A 23,831-nucleotide genomic window follows, 5' to 3' on the forward strand; every position below is an offset into this window, starting at 1 on the left:
GCAACGTCCGGACGTGAGGCGGGGCTTCAGTTCTCGCGCGCTTTCGGAGTCCACGCCCCTCTTCTTCCCGCGCGGCGTCCTCAAGATGGCGTCCAATGGCGGGAAAACTCCACGTGTGGCGGGAAGAAGGCTGAAGATGGCGCCAGATGGCGGGAAAACTCCACCGATGGCGGGAAGGAAGCGGAAGATGGCGCCGGATGGCGGGAATCTTCACCACAGGTAAGTTTGAACAGTCTTTTTCAGGCACGCAGTACCCGGTGGTTGCGGGCACGAGATCCTGCCGACTACGCCAAAAGTTGACGCGCCCCTGGGCCTGTGTCGCGCAGCGTTGCGCACGCGGGAGCTTACCCGGAGCCGGATCTGTTGAGGGTTGTAGTCTCGTGGCGGTGATCCGGTCCGTGCCCAGGGAGTCAGACTAAGTGGCGCTGTATCAGCGGTAGATGTTGGACGACTACGCCACCCGTTGAGTACAGCTAAGGAGCTGCTGCTGCAGGGCAGACCGCTGAGGCCGGTGGTAGGATTGTGCAGCGTGATAGTATAGCCCCCAACGGGAGGGGTATGGCCTCAGGGCAGCCGACGTGGATGATGGGGGTAGCAGGAACCACTCGGAGACGGTACGGTGTAGTTCAGGGTCTTTTACTGGTGACAAAGATAGACCCTCCCGGAGTACTGGCTAGCGATTGGGGCCTGGTCAGTCCTTGAGCAGATGGGATCTCCCCTGGCCAGGCGGAGTTGTAGGCCTCCCAAACTAATGATACTCTTCTGGCTACCTTGCTAGAGGCGGGTATAAGTAGCCCACGTCCCTGAGTGTACCGTGTGGTGCTCACCCGTATGGCCGGTGACTCGGGGCCTTCTAGTAGCTTTCGCTCCACGACGGCGGTGCTGGTCCCACGCGTGTGACCGTGCCTTCGGGTTTCTGGGCCAGAGGACCTGCAATCCCCTGCCGGTCGGTTTCTGCTGCTGGATAGGAGTTAATCCCCACAGCCTCGGACTCCGGGTCCGGTGATAACTTCTCAGTCAGGGCGAGCTCTGCAGCTGCCAGCCCCTGACTCCTTGTAGCACTGCTCCCACAGAGCTCCTGTTGTTTCTTCCTATGCTGCTTCTCTTCTCTACTTCTTCTCTACTCCTGGCATGGCCCGGGAGCTGGGCCCAGCCGGAGCCACAGCTCCCTGTCAGCCCTCCTGGCTGAACTCTCCCTCTGAACTCCCTAACCCTGCCTCAGCCCCAGGTTTATATAGGGGAAATCCTTCCCCTCCCAGGACTGGGCAGGAGGTGTGGCATGCATAGGATTCCTGACCAAGAGACCTCCCACCTGCTCTCAGACATAACATTGCATTACTGTGGAAACCAGACCCCTGGGGTGCCACAGCCCCACTTTGGCATGGAGAGCACATTGGTAAGCCTAAACCATGACACCTCTGCTTTTCCCATCCCACAGCACAGAAAAGGCAAAGGATTCATGCTTCCCACAATCACCAACCCCCACCATACCAATGTGGGACCATGTCAGAAGCAGGAGGTACAGAATGCCGATCTGAGTGGAGGAGACATCAGTATACAAATGCTGGGCACCAGGTAGGGAGACCATACCTAGGAAATTTATAGTCATTTTTCAGACCCAGGGTGGAGTTTTGCTTTAAGGAATCCAAGCTGCAATAAAGAAATTGCCTGTTCTAGTATTCTAAGTAGGGTTGTTTAATGATAAAGAATAACATTTTGGCTTCATACATTCCCCATTAGTGGGCGCTCATCGTATACAGGATTATACAGCTTTCAATAGCTAATTGTCTGTCATTTAAACCCTTACTGACTTTGCATGTCCAGGTCCAGTGTCACTTGGTGTGTATGGAGCTCAGAAGCTGAAACTCACTTGTCAGCTTTGCTGTGCAGACTCTGACAGAATGTGCAGAGCAATGTCATTATCATTAGAGAGAAGGTGAGCTGAAGACTCGAAAGTTCGAAAGGCCATTGTACATACTACATTATAGACAGCAGAAACCATTAATATCATTGTATGCTCAATTAGCAGCCTCACCTGAGCACAATTCACAGGGTACATTTTTTAACAAGTGCCCTCACACTGATATTTTAATATTTTAATCTATTAATAAAAATTACATTTTATTCCCTTTCCCTATTAATCTGCAATTATTTTCAGTGGTATACACTAATGTCAATTTATGATATGATTTATGATTTAAAAATCTAAATACACAAAACAAACAAAAAAGCAACAAAAATATGTTTAGAATTATAATCTGATTTAATTAAAGCGGAATTTACTTTAAAGCCCCAATAACTGACCTGGTTTTAATTTGCTGATGAGTTTTAGAGCAGCCTTTAATTTGCTGATGAGTTTTAGAGCAGCCTTTAATTTGCTGATGAGTTTTAGAGCAGCCTTTAATTTGCTGATGAGTTTTAGAGCAGCCTTTAATTTGCTGATGAGTTTTAGAGCAGCCTTTAATTTGCTGATGAGTTTTAGAGCAGCCTTAATAGTCAAGGGCGTGAAACAAGGCAAAGTGCTCTAAGGTCCATAGACCAGAGTAGAGCAGTACAGATAAAAAGTAAGTTTGGCAATTGTATGTACATATTAATTCCTGAAACATGTCCTCGCTCTCTTGTCTCTGTGATCACCTCCTGCGTATCTACCAGGGTGGAGATAGTGAGACTTTTCACCATGTAAAGTTTCCACACCCCTCACATCCGGCTACACCTCCAGATAAGGCCGGGATGGGCAATGTGTTTGTTTTACAGTAAAGGTAGAAGTACAATTTTCAGAAGGAAGTTACAATCGATGATCACATGCTCTATTCCACGGCTGACAGCATTTTACAATGTGAATCAGTCCAAAAAGTTGCATAAATTTACTCATAGTTTCCTACTTTAATTATTTGGCCCTGATTTTAACCCCTTCCCGATGCAGCAAAATTTTATTATTGCACTTTCGTATTTTCCTCATTTTTTTATTGAATAACCATAATCTTCTTTTTAATTATTTTTGTGTCACTATAGCCATAAAGAACTTATTTTTTGCCGCACGCATTGTAGTTTTGAATGACCATTTAATGTACTAAAAAATGGGGAAAAATCCAATTGGGGTGAAATTCTGTAAAAGACACAATTCTGACATTTTTTTTTGTTTGTTTTACAATATTCATTGTGCACTAAATGTGACTTAGCAACATAATTGTCCAGGTCAGTACGATTACGAAGATACTAAACTTGTACTTATTTTATATTTTAGTGGTTTATAAAAATGTCAACTTTGTAAAGAAAATATATTTTTTGTCGCCAATTTCTGAGATCCTTTTTTATTTTTCAATCGATGGAGCTTGGTGATGAGCTGTTGTTTTCATTGGTATCATTTTGGGATACATGTGATAATGTGGTCTCTTTTTTGATTTTTTGAGGGAGGTGCAGCAGATGTCAGAAAGAGATTTGTCTGTTTTTTTCTCCATTCATTTCAAAGCAAAGCTAAAAAAATATATTTCTAGGAATGTGTCCAGACAGGTAAATATTATCCCATAGACAAGTCAAGTCACAGCTTTAAAGAGAAGAGAGAAAATGACATATTGTTTACATCAAATTATTGAGTTACATCTACTTTTTTTTACATATCACAAACTATTAAAAATAAAAAAATAGAAATCTTGCAATTCTCACACTGGCCACTGGGGCTTTTTTAGACTCTAACTTCCTGTTTGAGGAAACAACACTTGTACATTAGACACAATGAATATACCTTAACCCAGTGCTGGCGAACCTATGGCACGCGTGCCAGAGGGGGCTCGCAGAGCCCTCCTTGTGGGCACGCCCGCCATCGCCGCAGCACTGGGCTCCTGGACCGGGCCGGCGGGTGAGCACTTGGAGCCCGCAGGCACCAGGCCCTACTTCAGCTAGATGTGCATTCTTGGACGCACATCTAGCTGAAGTGTATTACAGCACACGAGCTTGCCAGGTCCATGAGCAGCAATTCACGCTGCTGGCCAATCAGAGGCCAGCAGCTGACATCAGCATACACACAATTGGGCGCATGGCAGTGACGACACTAGCACGCTGGAGTCAGCTGCCGGCTACAGGAGAGGACGCGGCGCGGGAGAGGAAGCAAGGTGAGTAGGAGTGTTTATTATGTGTTTGTTTGTTTTTTTTATATGCGATGAACAGCAGCGCAAGCAGGATGGGGTGGGGGGAGCAGCATATATACATGGACTGGGGAGGGCAGGCATATACAGTGGGTACGGAAAGTATTCAGACCCCTTTAAATTTTTCACTCTTTGTTTCATTGCGGCCATTTGGTAAATTCTAAAAAAAATCATTTTTTTTCTCATTAAAGTACACTCTGCACCCCATCTTGACTGAAAAAAACAGAAATGTAGAAATTTCTGCAAATTTATTAAAAAAGAAAAACAGAAATATCACATGGTCATAAGTATTCAGACCCTTTGCTCAGTATTGAGTAGAAGCCCCCTTTTGAGCTAGTACAGGCATGAGTCTTCTTGGGAATGATGCAACAAGTTTTTCACACCTGGATTTGGGGATCCTCTGCCATTCTTCCTTGCAGATCCTCTCCAGTTCCGTCAGGTTGGATGGCGAACGTTGGTGGACAGCCATTTTCAGGTCTCTCCAGCGATGCTCAATTGGGCATAGGTCAGGGCTCTGGCAGGGCCAGTCAAGAATGGTCACAGAGTTGTTCTGAAGCCACTCCTTTGTTATTTTAGCTGTGTGCTTAGGGTCATTGTCTTGTTGGAAGGTGAACCTTCGGCCAAGTCTGAGGTCCAGAGCACTCTGGAAGAGGTTTTCATCCAGGATATCTCTGTACTTGGCTGCATTCATGTTTCCTTCAATTGCAACCAGTCGTCCTGTCCCTGCAGCTCAAAAACACCCCCATAGCATGATGCTGCCACCACCATGTTTCACTGTTGGGATAGTATTGGGCAGGTGATGAGCAGTGCCTGGTTTTCTCCACACATAACGCTTAGAATTATAACCAAAAAGTTCTATCTTCGTCTCATCAGACCAGAGAATCTTATTTCTCATAGTCTGGGAGTCCTTCATGTGTTTTTGAGCAAACTCTATGTGGGCTTTCATATGTCTTGCACTGAGGAGAGGCTTCCGTCGGGCCACTCTGCCATAAAGGCCCAACTGGTGGAGGGCTGCAGTGATAGTTGACTTTGTGGAACTTTCTCCCATCTCCCTACTGCATCTCTGGAGCTCAGCCACAGTGATCTTGGGGTTGTTCTTTACCTCTCTCACCAAGGCTCTTCTCCCACGATTGCTCAGTTTGGCTGGACGGCCAGGTCTAGGAAGACTTCTGGTGGTCTCAAACTTCTTCCATTTAAGGATTATGGAGGCCATTGTGCTCTTAGGAACCTTGAGTAATGCAGAAATTCTTTTATAACCTTGGCCAGATCTGTGCATTGCCACAATTCTGTTCTCTGAGCTTCTTGGGCAGTTCCTTTGAGCTCATGATTCTCATTTGGTCTGACATGCACTGTGAGCTGTGAGGTCTTATATAGACAGGTGTGTGCCTTTCCAAATCAAGTCCTATCAGTTTAATTAAACACAGCTGGACTCCAATGAAGGAGTAGAACCATCTCAAGGAGGATCACAAGGAAATGGACAGCATGTGACTTGTGTGATATGAGTGTCTGAGCAAAGGGTCTGAATACTTATGACCATGTGATATTTCAGTTTTTCTTTTTTTAATAAATTTGCAAAAATTTCTACATTTCTGTTTTTTTTTCAGTCAAGATGGGGTGCAGAGTGTACTTTAATGAGAAAAAAATGAACTTTTTAGAATTTACCAAATGGCTGCAATGAAACAAAGGGTGAAAAATTTAAAGGGGTCTGAATACTTTCGTACCCACTGTATGCAAGGATTGGGCGAGGGCAGCATATATACAAGGATTGGGAGAGGGCAGCATATATAGAAGGATGGGGAGAGGGCAGCATATATAGAAGGATGGGGAGAGGGCAGCATATATACAAGGATGGGGGGAGGGCAGCATATATACAAGGATGGGGGAGGGCAGCATATATACAAGGATTGGGGGAGGGCAGCATACATACAAGGATGGGGGGAGGGCAGCATATATACAAGGATGGAGGGAGGGCAGCATATATACAAGGATGGGGGCATATACCAAGATGGGGGTGAGCACATTCTTTATTTCTGCAGTCTCATACCCCTTTTCCGGTCTGTGGCTGCTCTATGCTGCCCTCGTCTGCTCTCTGTATCAGTTGTTTTTTTCTAAACTAAAACCTCAGTATTCAGGTTAATTTGCCGTGTTGGCACTTGGCGATAAATAAGTGGGTTTTGGATTGCAGTTTGGGCACTCCGTCTCTAAAAGTTTGCCATCACTGCCTTAACCCTATCTTTGTATTGAAGCATCTAATGAGCGTGTGCAAATGTCATTGTGATAGGAGGGGGAGAAGGTGAGCTGTGATATCACCTATTGTTATCGGATCAGTTATTACCTGCCATTGTAATCCTGTCTCTGATGATAAGGATCCTGCTGAAAACTTTTCCTGAAAGAACAGAAAGTACGAGTCTAAAAAAGCCCTAGTGGCCAGTGTGAAAATTGCAAGATTACTAATTTTGTTTTCGAATAAAAATCATGATCTGAAAATAAAAATTGCCAAAAAATATTAACAAGTGCATGTAACACATGAATCTGATTTAAAGAATAAGTTAATTTCTGCTGATAGAGATAAAAATAAATAAAAAATTAGTAGGAGATGAAGTAAGCAGAGGATTGCCAAGTTCAGTATTGTCCTCCCGTCACTGATATGATGAGGATTTTCCATAGCGTCAAAAACCATATGTTTTTTTGGCAGATTTGCTGCAAAAGAAATCCACTGTGAAAATCCACAACCCTCGGGCCCTGATCTGGGTAGAGCATAGTATATCTGTTTAGCCAGTGTTCAAAATGCTCCTAGAATCACGGTGATGGTTTTACACACTGTCATATTCTTACAATGGACAAACAATGAGGCTTCTTAATATTTGAATCCCCTCTAAGTGACATTGTAAGCCCTCCCCCCATCACCGTCTGAGCAGGCGGGTCCACAAACTGCAACAATTGGCCATTTTTGGGTGTTTGTATACTTGCCACCTTCAGAGAGTTCTCAGCTAAGTCAGCATATGACATTCAAGTAATTCCATATATGAAGAAGGCGGCCACAGTAAATGTTTCAGTCCATCAGGACCTTAGTAATGGCCTGGTGTGATGTGGTGTAATGTGCATGCAGCCTTACTTCACCAATGCTGAGCGACAGATGGAGTGGTGTAAAGCCGCCACCACTGGACTCTGGAGCAGTGGGAACATGTTCTGTGGAGTGATGGATCACGCTTCTCTATCTGGCGTCTGACGGAGGAGTCTGGGTTTGGTGAATGTCAGGAAAACGTTACCCGCTTGACTGCATTGTAGCCGCTGTACAATTTGGTGGAGGAGGGATAATGATGTGCTTGTTTTTCGGGGGGTCATCCTCAGCACCTTATTTCCAATGAAGGCAAATCTTAATGCTCCAGCACAAGACATTGAGGACAATTGTGGCTTCCAGCTTTGTGGGAACAGTTTGGGTAAGGCCCTCTCCTGTTCCCTATGACTGTGCCCAGTGCACAAGCTCCATAAAGACATGGATGAGAGAGTTTGGTGGAAGAACATGACCGGCCGCACAGAGCCCGGACCTCAGACCCATCCAATAACTAGATCAGAGATTGTGAGCTCGGCCTTTCCTCCAACATCAGTGTCTAACCTCACAAATTCTCTTCTGGATGAAGGGGCAAAAATTCCCACAGACGCCTCCAAAATCTCATAGAAATCCTTCCCAGAAGAGAGAAGCCTAATATGGACCATATCCATATTAATGCCTGTGGATGTAAAATGAGGGGTCAAAAAAGCTCCTGTAGGTGTAATGTAGAGGGGGCACATACTTTTGCCCATGCAGTGTATTTTTCACAAATCATTTGTTGTTGTGGACATAATACTGTCACGCAAGGTGAGGAAAGGAACAAGTGTACAATTACGGTAAGAGGGGGAAGGGAGCCCAACAACTAGTTAAAGGGGGAGTGGAGACCCCTAGGTAGATCTAATATCACCTTGACTACCCTATCGTCCCTATATAGGTTCCGCACCTATCACCGAGCAGCAGACCTAATCTCTGAATGTCCCTAGAGCTTGGCCCTAGGTAGGGAGGGGACATGGTGAATACTAGTCAGACCCCACTACAAACTAAAGACAACAAGGTAAACAAACAAAGGGGATACACTTAGCTTGAGAAGACACCAGAGAGATAACGCCAACTGTCCTCCAAGGGAAGTCCAAGAAGAATCTAGCCGACTACTAGTACTCCAGGCATGGACAGAGGAACATATAACTATCACCGGCGACTCTCTGGAGAGACTGAGAGTTTTTAACTACCAAGCAAGGGTGTGTCAATTAGCAGCAGAAGGTGGAGGTCGCTGCTGGGTCCTAAAGAAAGAAGGATATCACTACACTACAGAGATGAGAGGATCAAGAAGGTGTCTGCAATGCCAAGCGCAGTGACCTTCTACAGCCAGATCTAGAGAGACTGTCTGTCACACTTGATACACCCGTGACAAATACATAGGCTAAAATCCTTCTAGATAAAACTGTTCTTTATCAATATATAACTATACCGTGATGGATCCCCTGTTCCGACACTTCTCTATAATTACCCATATTGTCCTTACCAGAGTCTGAGTCTATTTCCGCTATAATGGCGGTCATATTAGTTTTCTCTCAACAAAACAATTGTTGTCCTGTTGGAAAATCCATTTTCATACAGCACATGAGGGAAGTCTTCCAATATTTGAATCCCCATTTGAAGGACATTTTTAAGTCCAAGCAAGATCCTCTTCTCCCGGCCAAAGTGGAGAGTAATTACAAAAAGCTTCTCCCTCTGGAGGACCTGTTCTGCCCTGTATTACCCAGTCATCGCATTGATATGAATGGGCTCTGTGTAATGATCTGTTTCCCCTATAGTGGCGCTGTAGGAAATGAACATTTATTGACTGGTTTCCTCATAGATCACAGCTTAAAATGGGAGTCCCAGTAAGGGGAAGCTTCAAGGAACCTTTCTAATAAATAAGGACTGTCCATAGAAGGAACCCGTCTAATAAATAAGGACTGTCCATAGAAGGAACCCTTCTAATAAATAAGGACTGTCCATAGAAGGAACCCGTCTAATAAATAAGAACTGTCCATAGAAGGAACCCTTCTAATAAATAAGGACTGTCCATAGAAGGAACCCTTCTAATAAATAAGGACTGTCCATAGAAGGAACCCTTCTAATAAATAAGGACTGTCCATAGAAGGAACCCGTCTAATAAATAAGGACTGTCCATAGAAGGAACCCTTCTAATAAATAAGGACTGTCCATAGAAGGAACCCGTCTAATAAATAAGAACTGTCCATAGAAGGAACCCTTCTAATAAATAAGGACTGTCCATAGAAGGAACCCTTCTAATAAATAAGGACTGTCCATAGAAGGAACCCTTCTAATAAATAAGGACTGTCCATAGAAGGAACCCGTCTAATAAATAAGGACTGTCCATAGAAGGAACCCTTCTAATAAATAAGGACTGTCCATAGAAGGAACCCTTCTAATAAATAAGGACTGTCCATAGAAGGAACCCGTCTAATAAAAAAGGACTGTCCATAGAAGGAACCCTTCTAATAAATAAGGACGGTCCATAGAAGGAACCCATCTATTAAATAAGGACTGTCCATAGAAGGAACCCTTCTAATAAATAAGGACGGTCCATAGAAGGAACCTGTCTAATAAATAAGGACTGTCCATAGAAGGAACCCGTCTAATAAATAAGGACTGTCCATAGAAGGAACCCTTCTAATAAATAAGGACTGTCCATAGAAGGAACCCTTCTAATAAATAAGGACGGTACATAGAAAGAACCCTTCTAATAAATAAGGACGGTCCATAGAAGGAACCCGTCTAATAAATAAGGACGGTCCATAGAAGGAACCCATCTAATAAATAAGGACTGTCCATAGAAGGAACCCTTCTAATAAATAAGGACTGTCCATAGAAGGAACCCTTCTAATAAATAAGGACGGTCCATAGAAGGAACCCTTCTAATAAATAAGGACTGTCCATAGAAGGAACCCGTCTAATAAATAAGGACTGTCCATAGAAGGAACCCGTCTAATAAATAAGGACTGTCCATAGAAGGAACCCTTCTAATAAATAAGGACTGTCCATAGAAGGAACCCGTATAATAAATAAGGACTGTCCATAGAAGGAACCCGTCTAATAAATAAGGACTGTCAATAGAAGGAACCCTTCTAATAAATCAGGGCTGTTCATAGTAGGAACCCTTCTAATAAATAAGGACTGGCCACAGCAGACCACCCCTTTAAGAAATAAATTATACAATTTTCAACATCCTGCTTGAAAACAAGGTCAAAGACTTATATTTTCTTGGCAAGGTCTTTTCCAGACTCTGTAGAACCGTTCACTTTGCTTCTCTTAGGCTCAGAGCTCTCTGCCATGCACTTAGCCGTATTGGACTATCTCCACTCAATAATGCATTCCTCTTATTTCCTGACAGGATGCGTCTGGAGTTTACTACGTCAATTACTGACTGTAGATTCATGAATAAAACAATGTCCAAAATAATAGATTTCCCCACTTCATTCATCTCGTTTATGCTTCAGATATATTACATTGTAATAGGCGACCTCCATGTCCTGGTAACAAGTAGGTCACCTATCATTGGCATTGAGGAGAGAGAGCATGCTTCTGTCTCCATTCATGAGCCACTTCTTCTCCATCACCTCCTGATTTCATAATTTATAGACACAGTGTTACTGCTTTTTAGTAAGTGTTTGTTTCACCCTACTGGATTCGCAGCTACACTGCTCAGTACTGCTGTATAATGTCCTCCATGCTGCTGCTGCTGAATCTCCTGATACATAAAGATAGGAGATCAAGAGTCACTCATGTCTGTGAGTGCTGTGTATGGGAGACATCATGGCAGTTATTCTCCACCCACTAGCTCAGAGACAACTGGAAATTAGACATAGAGCCTGCAGAGGGGAAACTGGTGATAAATGCATGATACAAGTCATATAATGGGCAGAAATAGTGTTATTTCTCATGTACATGGCTTTTTCTGAAAAGTTACCTGAAACAACAGGAATACTTTAAAGCAGACCTGGACAAAGTGCGGCCTGCGGGTCACGTCCGACTCTCTCTCTGTTCCAGTCTGGCCTGAGGAGTGAGACATCTGAAGGGCTGAAAACAGTGGCCCACAGGCCGCACCATGCCTACCTCTGCCTGCCGCTCGATATCAGCGCTATCTACATCCTCAGGATGCAGGTAGCAGTGTATACATTGGTGGAGAAGCCTTCCACCAATTAGTGCGTGCGACCGACCCAGCAGATGTGATAACGTCACTGTCTGCTGTGTGGAGAGTCAGTGCACCGGAGACCAGAGCAGAGCACTGGGGGAAAGGGAGCGAGGTGAGTAGGTGTTTTGCTTTTTTTAATATATGTATGGGATGTTTACATGTATGCAGGAGGCTATGTGAGGGCTTATACTGTATATAGGGGGCTATCGGAGTGCTCATACTGTATATAGATAAACTATGTGAAGGCTCATACGGTATATAGGTGGAATGTGTGTGGGCTCATACTGTATATAGGGGGCTATGTGAGGGCTCATACTGTATATAGGAGGCTATGTGAGGGCTCATACTGTATATAGAGAAACTATGTGAGGGCTCATACTGTATATAGGTCTATTGTCTGTGGGCTCATACTGTATATAGGGGGCTATGTGAGGGTTCATACTGTATATATGGGGCTATGGGAGGACTCATACTGTACATAGGGAGCTGTGCTTGGGCTCATACTGTATATTGGGGGGGTTCATACTGTATATATGGAGGCTTTGCGAAGGCTCACACTGTATATAGGGGGACTGGGTGAGGGCTCATACAGTATATGGGGGCTGTGTGTTCTCTCATATGGTATATAGGGGGTGTCAGCATACTTATCTCTGCTCAATATTAAGTGATGCAATAATAATAATTATAATTAATATGTTAATATTAATATTGAGCAGAAATTATTTCAGCCTATTGGTTCGACCTGTACAATAGTCACGGTCTCTCATGTGGCCCCTCAAGAAAATTAATTGTCCACACCTGCTTTAAAGGGTTACTCTTGGAAGAAAAAGTTAACCCCTATCCATAGGATAAGGGATAAATTGCTGATCGTTGGGGGTCTGAACACTGGGACCCCATAGAGCCTGAGATCCGAGCTCTGGAACCCCAATAACAGGGCTCTGCAGCTCGGTCCTAAACAGAGCGTGCTCGGTCTCCGCACCATTCATAGAAATAGCTCGCTGTACTCAACAGTCCCATAGACAATGACTAACTCGGAGCTGCAGAACTCCATCACTGGGATTCCAGGGCCCAGATCACTGGATCGATGGGGGGCCCAGTGTCCAGTGGTGCACATCACTTACATTCCTGGCCCCCCAATGTGGCAATGTGGAATGTGATTTATATCATGGTGAATCGAAAGGGGAACCGGGCAGAGAGCGACAGTGGCAGAAAAGGTGAGGGGCAGGTCTAGGGCAGGTGACTATAATCTTATTATTTTTTAACCCCTTACCAGACCTGTTAATTTTAACTTGGGGTCTGGCGAGCCTTTTCGGGACAGATTCGATTAAAGACAAATTTAATTTGGATTGAATCAAATCTACTGGCCAATGTTGGAAAGTCTGCCTGAAACGAATTTCGGAAGATTCGCTCGTCTCTATTTTCGATAATAGAGTAATATTAGGGAATTGCTCTAATTGCAATCATCTAATGCGATATTATATAGGACCTGACTGCTGTCCCCATGTGTCTGTTTTCATAAATCCTTGCATTCCGCAGAAAATACCATGCAGTCTGTACATATGGGGAATAATAACAGTGTATAGGAACACCCCCCATTGCCTATGAGAAAGGTAAATTGCAGAGGTCAATATAATTATGCATTTCCAGGAGGAATAATAGAGGGACGTCACAATGTAGAGTTCAAAGACAAAATGCTCCAGGATTGCTGTCTTATGGTAAAACAAGTATTACTACAAGAAACATGTGAGAAGCTATAGCTGCACTTTACAGGGGTCATAATTCCCGCAGAGGCTTATCTAGCATTGTTATCCATAGTATAGATATTGCATAAAATCTATAGAACATTGTTAGTGAACATGGTTTATGGCTTCATGATCAAAGTGCAGAGCGTTACCCCGAGTGTCTGCAGACTATACATAGAAACACATCACACAGGATAGTACAGCAGAAACCTGTGCTAAACTACATACCATGTGGTCAATGACCCCCATGGTGGGGACTGCAGGGATCTGTGCTTGGAGCAGTGGGGACCGCAGGGATCTGTGCTAGGACCGATTCTTTTTAACCTCTTTATTAATGACCTTGGGGATGGGATTGAGAGTAAAGTGTCAGTCTTTGCTGACGACACCAAACTATGTAGGATATTAAAATCTGATCTGGACATTACGATATTGCAGAACGATCTGGATAAGATGACTGAATGGGCAAACACTTGGCAGATGAGGTTTAATGTAGATAAATGTAGAGTAATGCACCTAGGACGGAGTAATCCTATTGCTGCATATACATTAAATGGGAGTATACTCGGGACAACAGAAGAGGAGAAGGACTTGGGTATTCTGGTTACAAGTAAGCTGAGCAGCAGCACTCAATGTCAAGCAGCAGCCACAAAGGCAAACTATTTTTTAGGATGTATAAAAAGAGAAATAAAATCCTGCAATCCCAACGTATTGTTTACCTTTTTATAAATCACAGGTGAGGCCACATCTGGAATATGGGATCCAGTTTGGGCTCCATATTTTAAAAAGGATATTCAGAAGTAAGTTAGAATCAGTTCAAAGGCGACAACTATATTATAGCAAGGGATGGAGGCCTCTCATATGATGAGAGGTGGAAAAGTTGAGCTTGTTAGAAAAACGACGCCTGAGAGGAGATCTCATTTACATGTATAAATATATGTGGGGTCAGTACAAAGGACAGCACATGACTTATTCCTTCCAAAGACCATACTAAGGACCAGGGGGCAGTCATTAGGAGTGGAAGAAAGGCGATTCCGGCAGCTAAACAGGAAAGGGTTCTTTACAGTCAGAGCAGTCAGACTGTGGAATGCCGACCACAAGAGGTAGTGATGGCCGACACTATAACAGCTTTCAAAAAAGGGGCTGGATGATTTCCTCGATACACATAACATTGTGGGTTATAGATAATTTAGTGACAAAATATATAATTGGTGGAGAAAGGTTGAACTTGATGGACCCAGGTCTTTTTTTCAATCTATGTAACTATCTATAGATCAGCCATTAAAGTTTAACTAACATAACCATATATCGGTTATTCAATGAAATTCCGTTCTTTGGTCATGTTTTTAGGCTATAAACACCAGATTATGCAATACAAACTGCATATATTAGTAAATAGATCGCTTAGACCTGACTAGGCCGGTGTACTTACTTTGAAAATCCATATCAGATTCATTCTGCTTGATATTAAAGTGTAACCGTCGCTTTCATTTTTATTTCATAAATCAATACTACAAATGAAAATAAGAAACTTTGCAAAATATATCTTATCAGCGAAATCTGCTTCTTTCTCCTCCAGGATTGATAAGTCATTATCAAAATTCTCAATTTATGGGGTAAAATCTGTATTCGGTGAAGACAGATTGTTACATTATTGAGATAGGAGATGCTATAAGATTCTATGAAGAGGGGAGGAGGAAACAGCTCTGCCTCTAGATGATCCCTCCTCTTTCCTACCCCCAATCCATAGAATTTTAAAAGCATCAACTGCCATCTCCTATCTAGGTAATGGGAAAATCTGTCTGCAAAGAATACAGATTTTACCTCTGAATTGAGAATTTTTATAATGACTGATCATCTCTGGCAGAGAAAGGAGCAGATTTCTCTGATAAGATATATTACTAAGTGTTCAATTTTCATGTGCATTATTGATTTTATGAAATAAAAATTAAAATGCCGGTTATACTTTAAAATGAGCTTTGGTTGGACCCATTCAATTCTGATCTTCATATCAGGATTAAAAAAAACACATTTTAAAAAAGACATTTTAACTCGGATTTACAAAGTAAGTACACCACCAGTCTCATCAAGTCTAAGAGATCTGTATGCAGACGGCATTATGAAATCTGGTGACAGATCCACTTTGAAAGGTTCGTCCACTAATGTCAAATTTTATTTGATTAAAATAGTAAACATATAGAGAAAAAGGGAAAGAGTGCCCAACAAATTAGCACCTAGGGTTGTATACATATAATAATCAAAATATCAGTCGACGCAGGACAAGCCATCAACAGGTAGAGCAAATAGAATCATGCAGTGGAAGTTGAATAATAAATATAAATGCATGGTCTACCATACTACAAAGACAGGAACTGGTAATGAAAAATCACATTAGTAAAGTGCATTGTGCTCAAGTGATAAGTCCATCAGAATCAATCGCCATTAGATATAAGTAGATGTACACCAGGCAGACATTACTGCAATATTACCAATAAAGATGATGACAAGTGATGCCTAGAGTGTGAAGCATAAGTAATACTAACCCCAGGACGCCACACCCATCCGACGCGCGTTTCGCCGTATGCTTTGACGAGGATGTATGACAGATATAAGAAGATATGATTGGCCAATCAAATAGGTCACCTATTTAATTTATGTTAGGGTCGTAGACTAGTAGACAACCCAATATTAATTATTAATGAGCCCAAGGAGGTTAAAAAAAAATAAACAAAAAAAAATTATATTTACTTCCCGGACTATGCTGCTCCTCCTGACACAGCGCTGCCTCCCCATGTTAGCGCTGCAGCAAATCTGCCAGTCCTTGGTGGCCGGATCTAGAAGCAGTTAAAAGTAGCTCATAATCCACAAAGGGATTGGCCAGTAAACAACATTTATTGATTTTCTGCAAGATAGCGAGTAACTATTTGATAGAAGGAGGGGGCACCGTTCTTGCTTGTCTCTGTCTGACCCGTAGATAGCAATAGTCCTCACAAATTCATAAAAATGGAGATCCTATATTTCACGGGCGGACACTGACAACTTGGGGCCCCTGTGCAAGAAATGTGTTTTAGCCCCCCTCCTTTTGTGACGACAAAGCTACAGATATTCATGGGACAATACAGAACATATGACACTTTGATAGTAGTCAGTGTACAGCTTGTATAACAGTGTAAACTTGGTGTGCCCTCTAAATAATTCAAGACACAACCATTAATGTCTAAACCACTGGCAACAAAAGTGAGTACACCCCTAAGTGAAAATGGCCAAATTGTGCCCAAAGTCTCACAATTTTGTGTGGCCACCATTATATTCAAGCAGTGCCTTAACTCTCTAGGGCAGAGGTCCCCAACCTTTTTTGCACCAGGGACCGGCTATAAGGAAGACCAGTTTTCCATGGCCCGGTGGGGGTGGGGGCGGGGCTTTGGTCATATGGGGGTGGGGTTATGGAGGGGTGGAGCTGTATGGGGAGGATGCTGGCGGGACCTCGGTGTACAGCGCTGCTAAGTAGCAGCATTGTACATTGAGCGTCAGTGTATACAGCGCTGCTGCTTAGCAGCGCTACACACTGAACACCGGTACCGGGAGCCGCGTCACTGAAGCCAGTCTGCTGCCCCAGCACGCCCCACATAACATGTTCTGCCGGGGTCGTGTCAGTGAGGAGAGCCTGCCGCCCCACCCCGTCAGGAACACACCATGCTGTGCTGTGGAGGGCCGCGTCACTAAGACCCGCCCGACGCCCCACCCCGTCCTGCATAATGTTCTCTGCCAGGAGCTGCGAGCTGTCACGGCTATGGCAGAAAACATTATAAATCCACACAGAGCGAGCTCTGACCAGGCGCAGGGCCGCGGAGCTAGCTGTCAGCGGCGCCGCGGACTGGCTGAAAAACCCCAACGGCCCGGTCCTGGTCCGTGGACCGGCGGTTGGGGACCTCTGCTCTAGGGCATGGAGTTCACTAGAGCTTCACAGGTGGCCACTGGAATCCTCTTTCACTCCTCCATGACGACATCATGGAGCTGAGGGATGTCAGAGACCTTGCGCTCCTCCACCTTCTGTTTGAGGATGTCCCACAGATGCTCAATAGGTCTCAGGTCTGGAGACATGCTTGACCACTCCAGCACCTTTACCCTCAGTTTCTTTAGCAAGGTAGAGGTCATCTTGGAGGTGTGATTGGGGTCGTTATCAAGTTGGCATACTGCTCTGTGGCCCAGTTTCTGAAGGGAGGGGGACCATGCCCTGCTTCAGTATGTCACAGTACATGTTGGCATCCATGGTTCCCTCAATGAACTGTAGCTCCCCACAGCTGGCAGCACTCATGCTGCCCCAAACCATGACACTCCACCACCATGCCTAACTGTAGGCAAGACACACGTGTCTTTTGTACTCCTCAGCTGGTTGCCGTCACACACGCTTGACACCATCTGAACCAAATAAGTTTATCTTAGTCTCATCAGCCCACAGGACAAGGTTCCAGTAATCCATGTCCTTAGTCTGCTTGTCTTCAGCAAACTGTTTGTGGTCTTTCTTGTGCATCATCTTTAGAATAGGCTTCCTTCTGGGACGACAGCCATGCAGACCAATTTGATGCAGTGTGCAGCGTATGGTCTGAGCACTGACAGCTACCCCTGTAACCTCTGCAGCAATGCTGGCAACTCTCATATGTCTATTTTGAAAAGACAACCTCTGGATATGCCGCTGTATGGTCTTGGCCACCATGCTGCAGCTCAGTTTCAGGGTGCTGGAAATCTTCTTATAGCTTAGGCCATCTTTATGTAGGGGAGGGGTGGGGAACCTCAGGCCCAGGGCCAGGGCCGGCGTCAGCACCCGGCGCACCCGGGCAAGTGCCGGGGCCCTGAGCAGGCAGAGGGGCCCACTGGCGGTCGCGCACCCCGCCGGGCTATGGGCGGAGGAGAGAGGTGCCAGCGTCCGCCCTTCTCTCCCGCTTGCTCAGGGCCCCGGCAGCCGGATACTTACCTCTCCCCGTGCCTCCGCAGATCCGCTGTCTTCCTGCTGTGCGCTCCCTGTGACGTCTCAGGTCAGAGGGTTCGGTGACGTCTTTCCACCGCGCGCTCCCCTGAGCTGTCACAGGGAGCGTAGAGCAGGAAGATACCGGCGACGCTGGAGTCCGGACCCGAGCAGCTGCAGCAGGTGAGGAGGAGTGAGGTGAGTATTTGATTTTTTTTTTTTAATGTATGGAGGCATGGGGCATTATATTAGGGGTGACATCCTGCATGGGGCATTATAAGGGGGGTGACATCCTGCATGGGGCCTTATAAAGAGAGGGGGTGAAATCCTGTATGGGGCATTATAAAGAGAGAGGGGGGTGACATCCTGCATGGGGCATTATAAAGAGAGGGAGGGTGACATCCTGCATGGGGCATTATAAAGAGAGGGGGGGTGACATCCTGCATGGGGCATTATAGAGAGAGGGGGTGACATCCTGCATGGGGCATTATAGAGAGAGGGGGTGACATCCTGCATGGGGCATTATAGAGAGAGGGGGTGACATCCTGCATGGGGCATTATAGAGAGAGGGGGTGACAGCCTGCATGGGGCATTATAGAGAGAGGGGGTGACATCCTGCATGGGGCATTATAAAGAGAGGGGGGGTGACATCCTTCATGGGGCATTATAGAGAGAGGGGGTGACATCCTGCATGGGGCATTACAGAGAGAGGGGGTGACAGCCTGCATGGGGCCTTATAAAGAGGGGGGGTACATCCTGCATGGGGCATTATAAAGAGAGGGGGGGTGACATCCTGTATGGGGCATTATAAAGAGGAGGGGTGACAGCCTGCATGGGGCATTATAAGGGGGGGGGACAGCCTGCATGGGGCATTATAGGGGGGGGGGACAGCCTGCATAATGCTTTATGTGGGGGGAACAGCCTGCATGGAGCATTATAAGGGGGGGGGACAGCCTGTATGGGGCATTATGTGGGGGGTAACAACCTGCATGGAGCGTTATAAGGGGGGACGACAGCCTGTATGGGGCATTATGTGGGGGGTAACAGCCTGCATGGAGCATTATATGGGGGCCAGTATCCTGTATGGAGCGTTATAAGGAGACCAGTAACCTGTATGGAGCGTTATATGGGGGCCAGTATCCTGTATGGAGCTTTATAAGGGGACCAGTATCCTGTATGGAGCGTTATATGGGGGCCAGTATTCCGTACGGAGCCTTATATGGAGGCCAGTATTCCGTATGGAGACTTATATGGGGGCCAGTATTCCGTATGGAGCCTTATATGGGGGCCAGTATTCCGTATGGAACCTTATATGGGGGCCAGTATTCTGTATGGGGCCTTATATGGGGGCCAGTATTCCATATGGGGCCTTATATGGGGGCCAGTATTCCGTATGGGGCCTTATATGGGGGCCAGTATTCCGTATGGGGCCTTATATGGGGGCCAGTATTCCTTATGAAGCGTTATATGGGGGCCAGTATACTGTGTGGAGCGATTTGCCGGTTTCTGAGCTATTGTAGAATTTACAATAGATATCACTCATGTAATGTAAGAAGTGAAATCTTTGGCATTGTACTATATATATATTTCTCTTCGGTATCTGTGCATCATGAATCGTGGTATGTGTTAAAGGGGCCCACTGAGACTCTTTCGCCCGGGGCCCAAAAAAACCTGGAGCCGACCCTGCACAGGGCCGTAAAGGTCCTCGATGACCTTTTATCCAACCCCCGGGAAGATTCCCGGGGATTGCAGTACTTGGGACGGCAGCTGTACTTTGATTGCCACCAGCCAATTAATTTCTTCTTGCTCGATGAGCAAGCGCACGCAATGTTCACTACTGAACGCTGAGATGGGTGCCTTCTGGACCAACGTGCCCACTGGCCGTCTGCGTCACTAGGCGTGGCCTTGCTCCATACAAGTGTATGGAGCGAGGCCACGCCCACTGGCCGGGGGTATGTATAACTCATACATGCCCCAGGGTCCCGGGTCTAAAACCGGCGAATCCCCGCAGCGCACAGTGCATGCACTTCAGGGATTCATAAGTCTGCAGTCACACAGAGGGACTGCAGACTTATCACTTTTGACCGAACAACCCTTTTAATATATTATTAGCCACACACAATTGAAAATATAAACTAAGTCAGTGCTGTGCCACCCATTAACTATAATCTCCACCGCCCAATAAATGTAAATGAATCAGTTTCTGTGACTCTTCCCCAATTATTTCCAAGGCTACGTACACACGTTGCATTTTTGTTGCAGAAAATACGCAGCTTTTTACAGTACCAGCAAAGTGAATGAGATTTCTGAATTCTCATTCACACCTTGCGTATTTTTTTTCTTCAAATCTGCAGCATGTCAATTCTTGCAGCATTTTTGCAGCAGATTTCACCTAAACTAATGGAAGGGGAAAAATCTGTAACAAAAACGCATGTAAAAAGCACTGGAAAATGCATATTTTATGCAGAGTTTTTACTGCCAGCACACCGGAATTGTAGCAGAATTTTCTGCTTCAAATCTTGTACGTGTGCACATAACCTTAGTCCCTGTCCTGTTTCCCCCCCCCCATTCATTATAAGTCCCTGTTAGTATCAAAATAAATTAGGGGGTGTGAGAAAACATTATCAGGGTTTTATAATGAATTGGAGGTGGGGAACTCGTCTCTCTGTACATTCCCCCATGGCATCGCTTCTTTCTTCTTCACGGGGAACTATCTGAATGACACAGTTGAGTGCTGCATGCTGACGTCACCAAGCCACAGACACCTGTGACACAGAAAAAGTACCAGGCAGGAAGCTGAGGACGGATTCCTGCAGCTCCTCTGCCATTTTCTTTTAATAAATTTGCAAAAATTTGTACATTTCTGTTTTTTTCTCAGTCAAGATGGGGTGCAGAGTGTACTTTAATGAGAAAAAAAATGAACTTTTTAAAATTTACCAAATGGCTGCAATGAATCAAAGAGTGAAAAATTTAAAGGGGTCTGAATACTTTCCGTACCCACTGTAAAACTGTGGAAACTGGGAATTAACCAGATTGTCTTAGATAGTGTATTCCAGAGAACTGGTGCAGCACAAGAAAAGTCTGAGACAGGACTGGGAGGTTCAGTGTTAGATCATTAATAGAATGGAGATCACGGGTAGATTCTTTATCCTAATTATATAATGCGGTCCAAGTAGAAAAGGCGGGAACCATAATATAATGTTTCCTATTCCTTTTGTAGGTAAAGGAATCATCCTGCTGGTCCCGGAGCCCATCATAAATGCAACAGTGACCCAAAATGTCCTCCTTTCTGTGGACTACGTGACTAACGGGACCCCATGGATACAATGGCAATATATGTCGAGCTGGAAGGCGCAGTGTATCATTGAGTGGAAGGTGAACTCTTACGTCAATGTTTCCGCCAGCTATGCCGGTCGGGTTCACAGGTTTGAGAACGGCTCCATACAACTTCAGAATGTGGAAGTGAGAGACACTGGTTTCTATATGATCACAGTGAGTGATGACTTTGGAAGTACCAAGCAGAGCACAATTATCCTCAATGTTCATGGTAGAAATTCTCTCCTCCTCTCTCGACGTTTTCTTATCTCGGGCTTTTTTTTTTAGCTTCTGCCGTCTTCTTCATGACTATTTCTCGTTTCAGAAATCCGCTATGAAGAGTTCTACTTTGTGGCCGTGTTCATTGCCTTTCTAGCTGCCGGATCGGCCGTATTGGTCTGCCTCATGTGGGTCTGCAACAAATGTATTAACATCGCCCAGAGGAGAAAGCAGCATCGGAGAGGTAACTATGCTCCCAAATCCGAAATTACTAGTGGTGTTGGCATGGGCAAGGAAGCACGAAGAATAGTGGATACAGACGGTGGAAGTGGAGTTAGTACCAGGTCCCTAGTCGCAACATCGTACATATGTTGGTGACCGTGCCCGGTGTTGCAGCTCATTTCTGATCTCCATCAGGTTCATCGAACTAGGGACAGCAACCACCCTATGTGCAATCCCCCGGTTACACAAGAGCCATTCAAATTAGTTGATCAGTGGAGGATGGAGGACTTTTACAAGACAGACTCCTTAAAAGGGGTTGTCCACTACCCCATTTTAAATTAAGTAGTCTCGTTTGTAAAATATATAAAAATATACATATATACAGGTGCATCTCACTAAATTAGAATATCAGCAAAAAGTTAATTTATTTCAGTTCTTCAATACAAAAAGTGAAACTCCTATATTATATAGAGTCATTACAAACAGAGTGATCTATTTCAAGTGTTTATTTCTGTTAATGTTGATGATTATGGATTACAGCCAATGAAAACGCAAAAGTCATTATCTCAGTAAATTGGAAAAATTAACAAAAAACACCTGCAAATTCTTTCTAAGTGTTTAGAAAGGTCCCTTAGTCTGTTTCAGTAAGCTCCACAATCATGGGGAAGACTGTTGACTTGACAGATGTCCAGAAGGCAGTCATTGACACACTCCACAAGGTCCCAGAGTTCCAATTTTCATTTGGAAATCAAGGTCCCAGAGTCTGGAGGAAGAGTGGAGAGGTCACAATCCAAGCTGCTTGAGGTCTAGTGTGAAGTTTCCACAATCAGTGATGGTTTGGGGAGCCATATCATCTGCTGGTGTAGGTCCACTGTGTTTTATCAAGACCAAAGTCAGCGCAGCCGTCTACCAGGAAATGTTAGAGCACTTCATGCTTCCCTCTGCCGACAAACTTTTTGGAGATGGAAATTTCATTCTCCAGCAGGACTTGGCACCTGTCCACACTACCAAAAGTACCAATACCTGGTTTACAAACAACAGTATCACTGTGCTTGATTGGCAGCAAACTCGCCTGACCTTCACCCCATAGAGAATCTATGGAGTATTGTCAAGAGGAAGATGAGAAACACCAGACCCAACAATGCAGACGAGCTGAAGGCTGCTATCAAATCAACCTGGGCTTCCATAACACCTCAGCAGTGCAACAGGCTGATCGCCTCCATGCCACATTGCCGCATTGATGAAGTCATTGATGCAAAAGGAGCCCCGACCAAGTATTGAGGGCATTTACTGAACATACATTTCAGTAGGCCAACATTTCGGACTTTAAAACCATTTTTCAAGCTGGTGTTATAAAGTATTCTAATTTACTGAGATAATGACTTTTGTGTTTTCATTGGCTGTAAGCCATAATCATCAACATTATACGTCTGTGTATGGTGGCTCTTGAAGCAATGACTCCAGCAGCAGTCCACTCCTTGTGAATCTCCCCCAAATTTTTGAATGACCTTTTCTTAACAATCCTTTCAAGGCTGCGGTTATCCTGGTCGCTTGTGCACCTTTTTCTACCACACTTTTTCCTTCCGCTCAACTTTCCATTAATATGCTTGGATGACGTCATGGCAGGTCCCACAGCACTCTGTGAACATCCAGCTTCTTTAGCAATGACCTTTTGTGGCTTATCCTCTTTGTGGAGTGTGTCAATGACTGCCATCTGTCAAGTCAGCAGTCTTCCCCATGATTGTGGAGCCTACTGAAACAGACTAAGGGACCTTTTTAAATGCATCGGAAACCTTTGCAGGTGTTTTTTGTTAATTATTCTAATTTACTGAGATAATGACTTTTGTGTTTTCATTGGCTGTAAGCCATAATCATCAACATTAACAGAAATAAACACTTGAAATAGATCACTCTGTTTGTAATGACTCTATATAATGAGTTTCACTTTTTGTATTGAAGAACTGAAAAAAATTAACTT

At 44.6% G+C, this 23,831-nt stretch overlaps 1 protein-coding gene across 1 annotated transcript in view; it reads left to right on the top strand.

Annotated features, from left to right (window-relative positions):
• The window catches only part of VSTM5 (V-set and transmembrane domain containing 5), a 39,094-nt gene that overhangs the window by 9,547 nt on the left and 5,716 nt on the right, over positions 1-23,831 (top strand). Inside the window, exons 2-3 of the mRNA XM_073662186.1 lie at positions 21,318-21,644; positions 21,738-21,875. Coding sequence (XP_073518287.1) covers positions 21,318-21,644; positions 21,738-21,875 — 465 coding nt within the window. The remainder of the gene's footprint in view (positions 1-21,317; positions 21,645-21,737; positions 21,876-23,831) is intronic.

This window comes from Phyllobates terribilis, unplaced genomic scaffold, assembly GCF_046119375.1.
Source record: "Phyllobates terribilis strain yellow unplaced genomic scaffold, ASM4611937v1 Scaffold_2__4_contigs__length_985480577, whole genome shotgun sequence".
Classification (NCBI taxonomy): Eukaryota; Metazoa; Chordata; class Amphibia; order Anura; family Dendrobatidae; genus Phyllobates; species Phyllobates terribilis.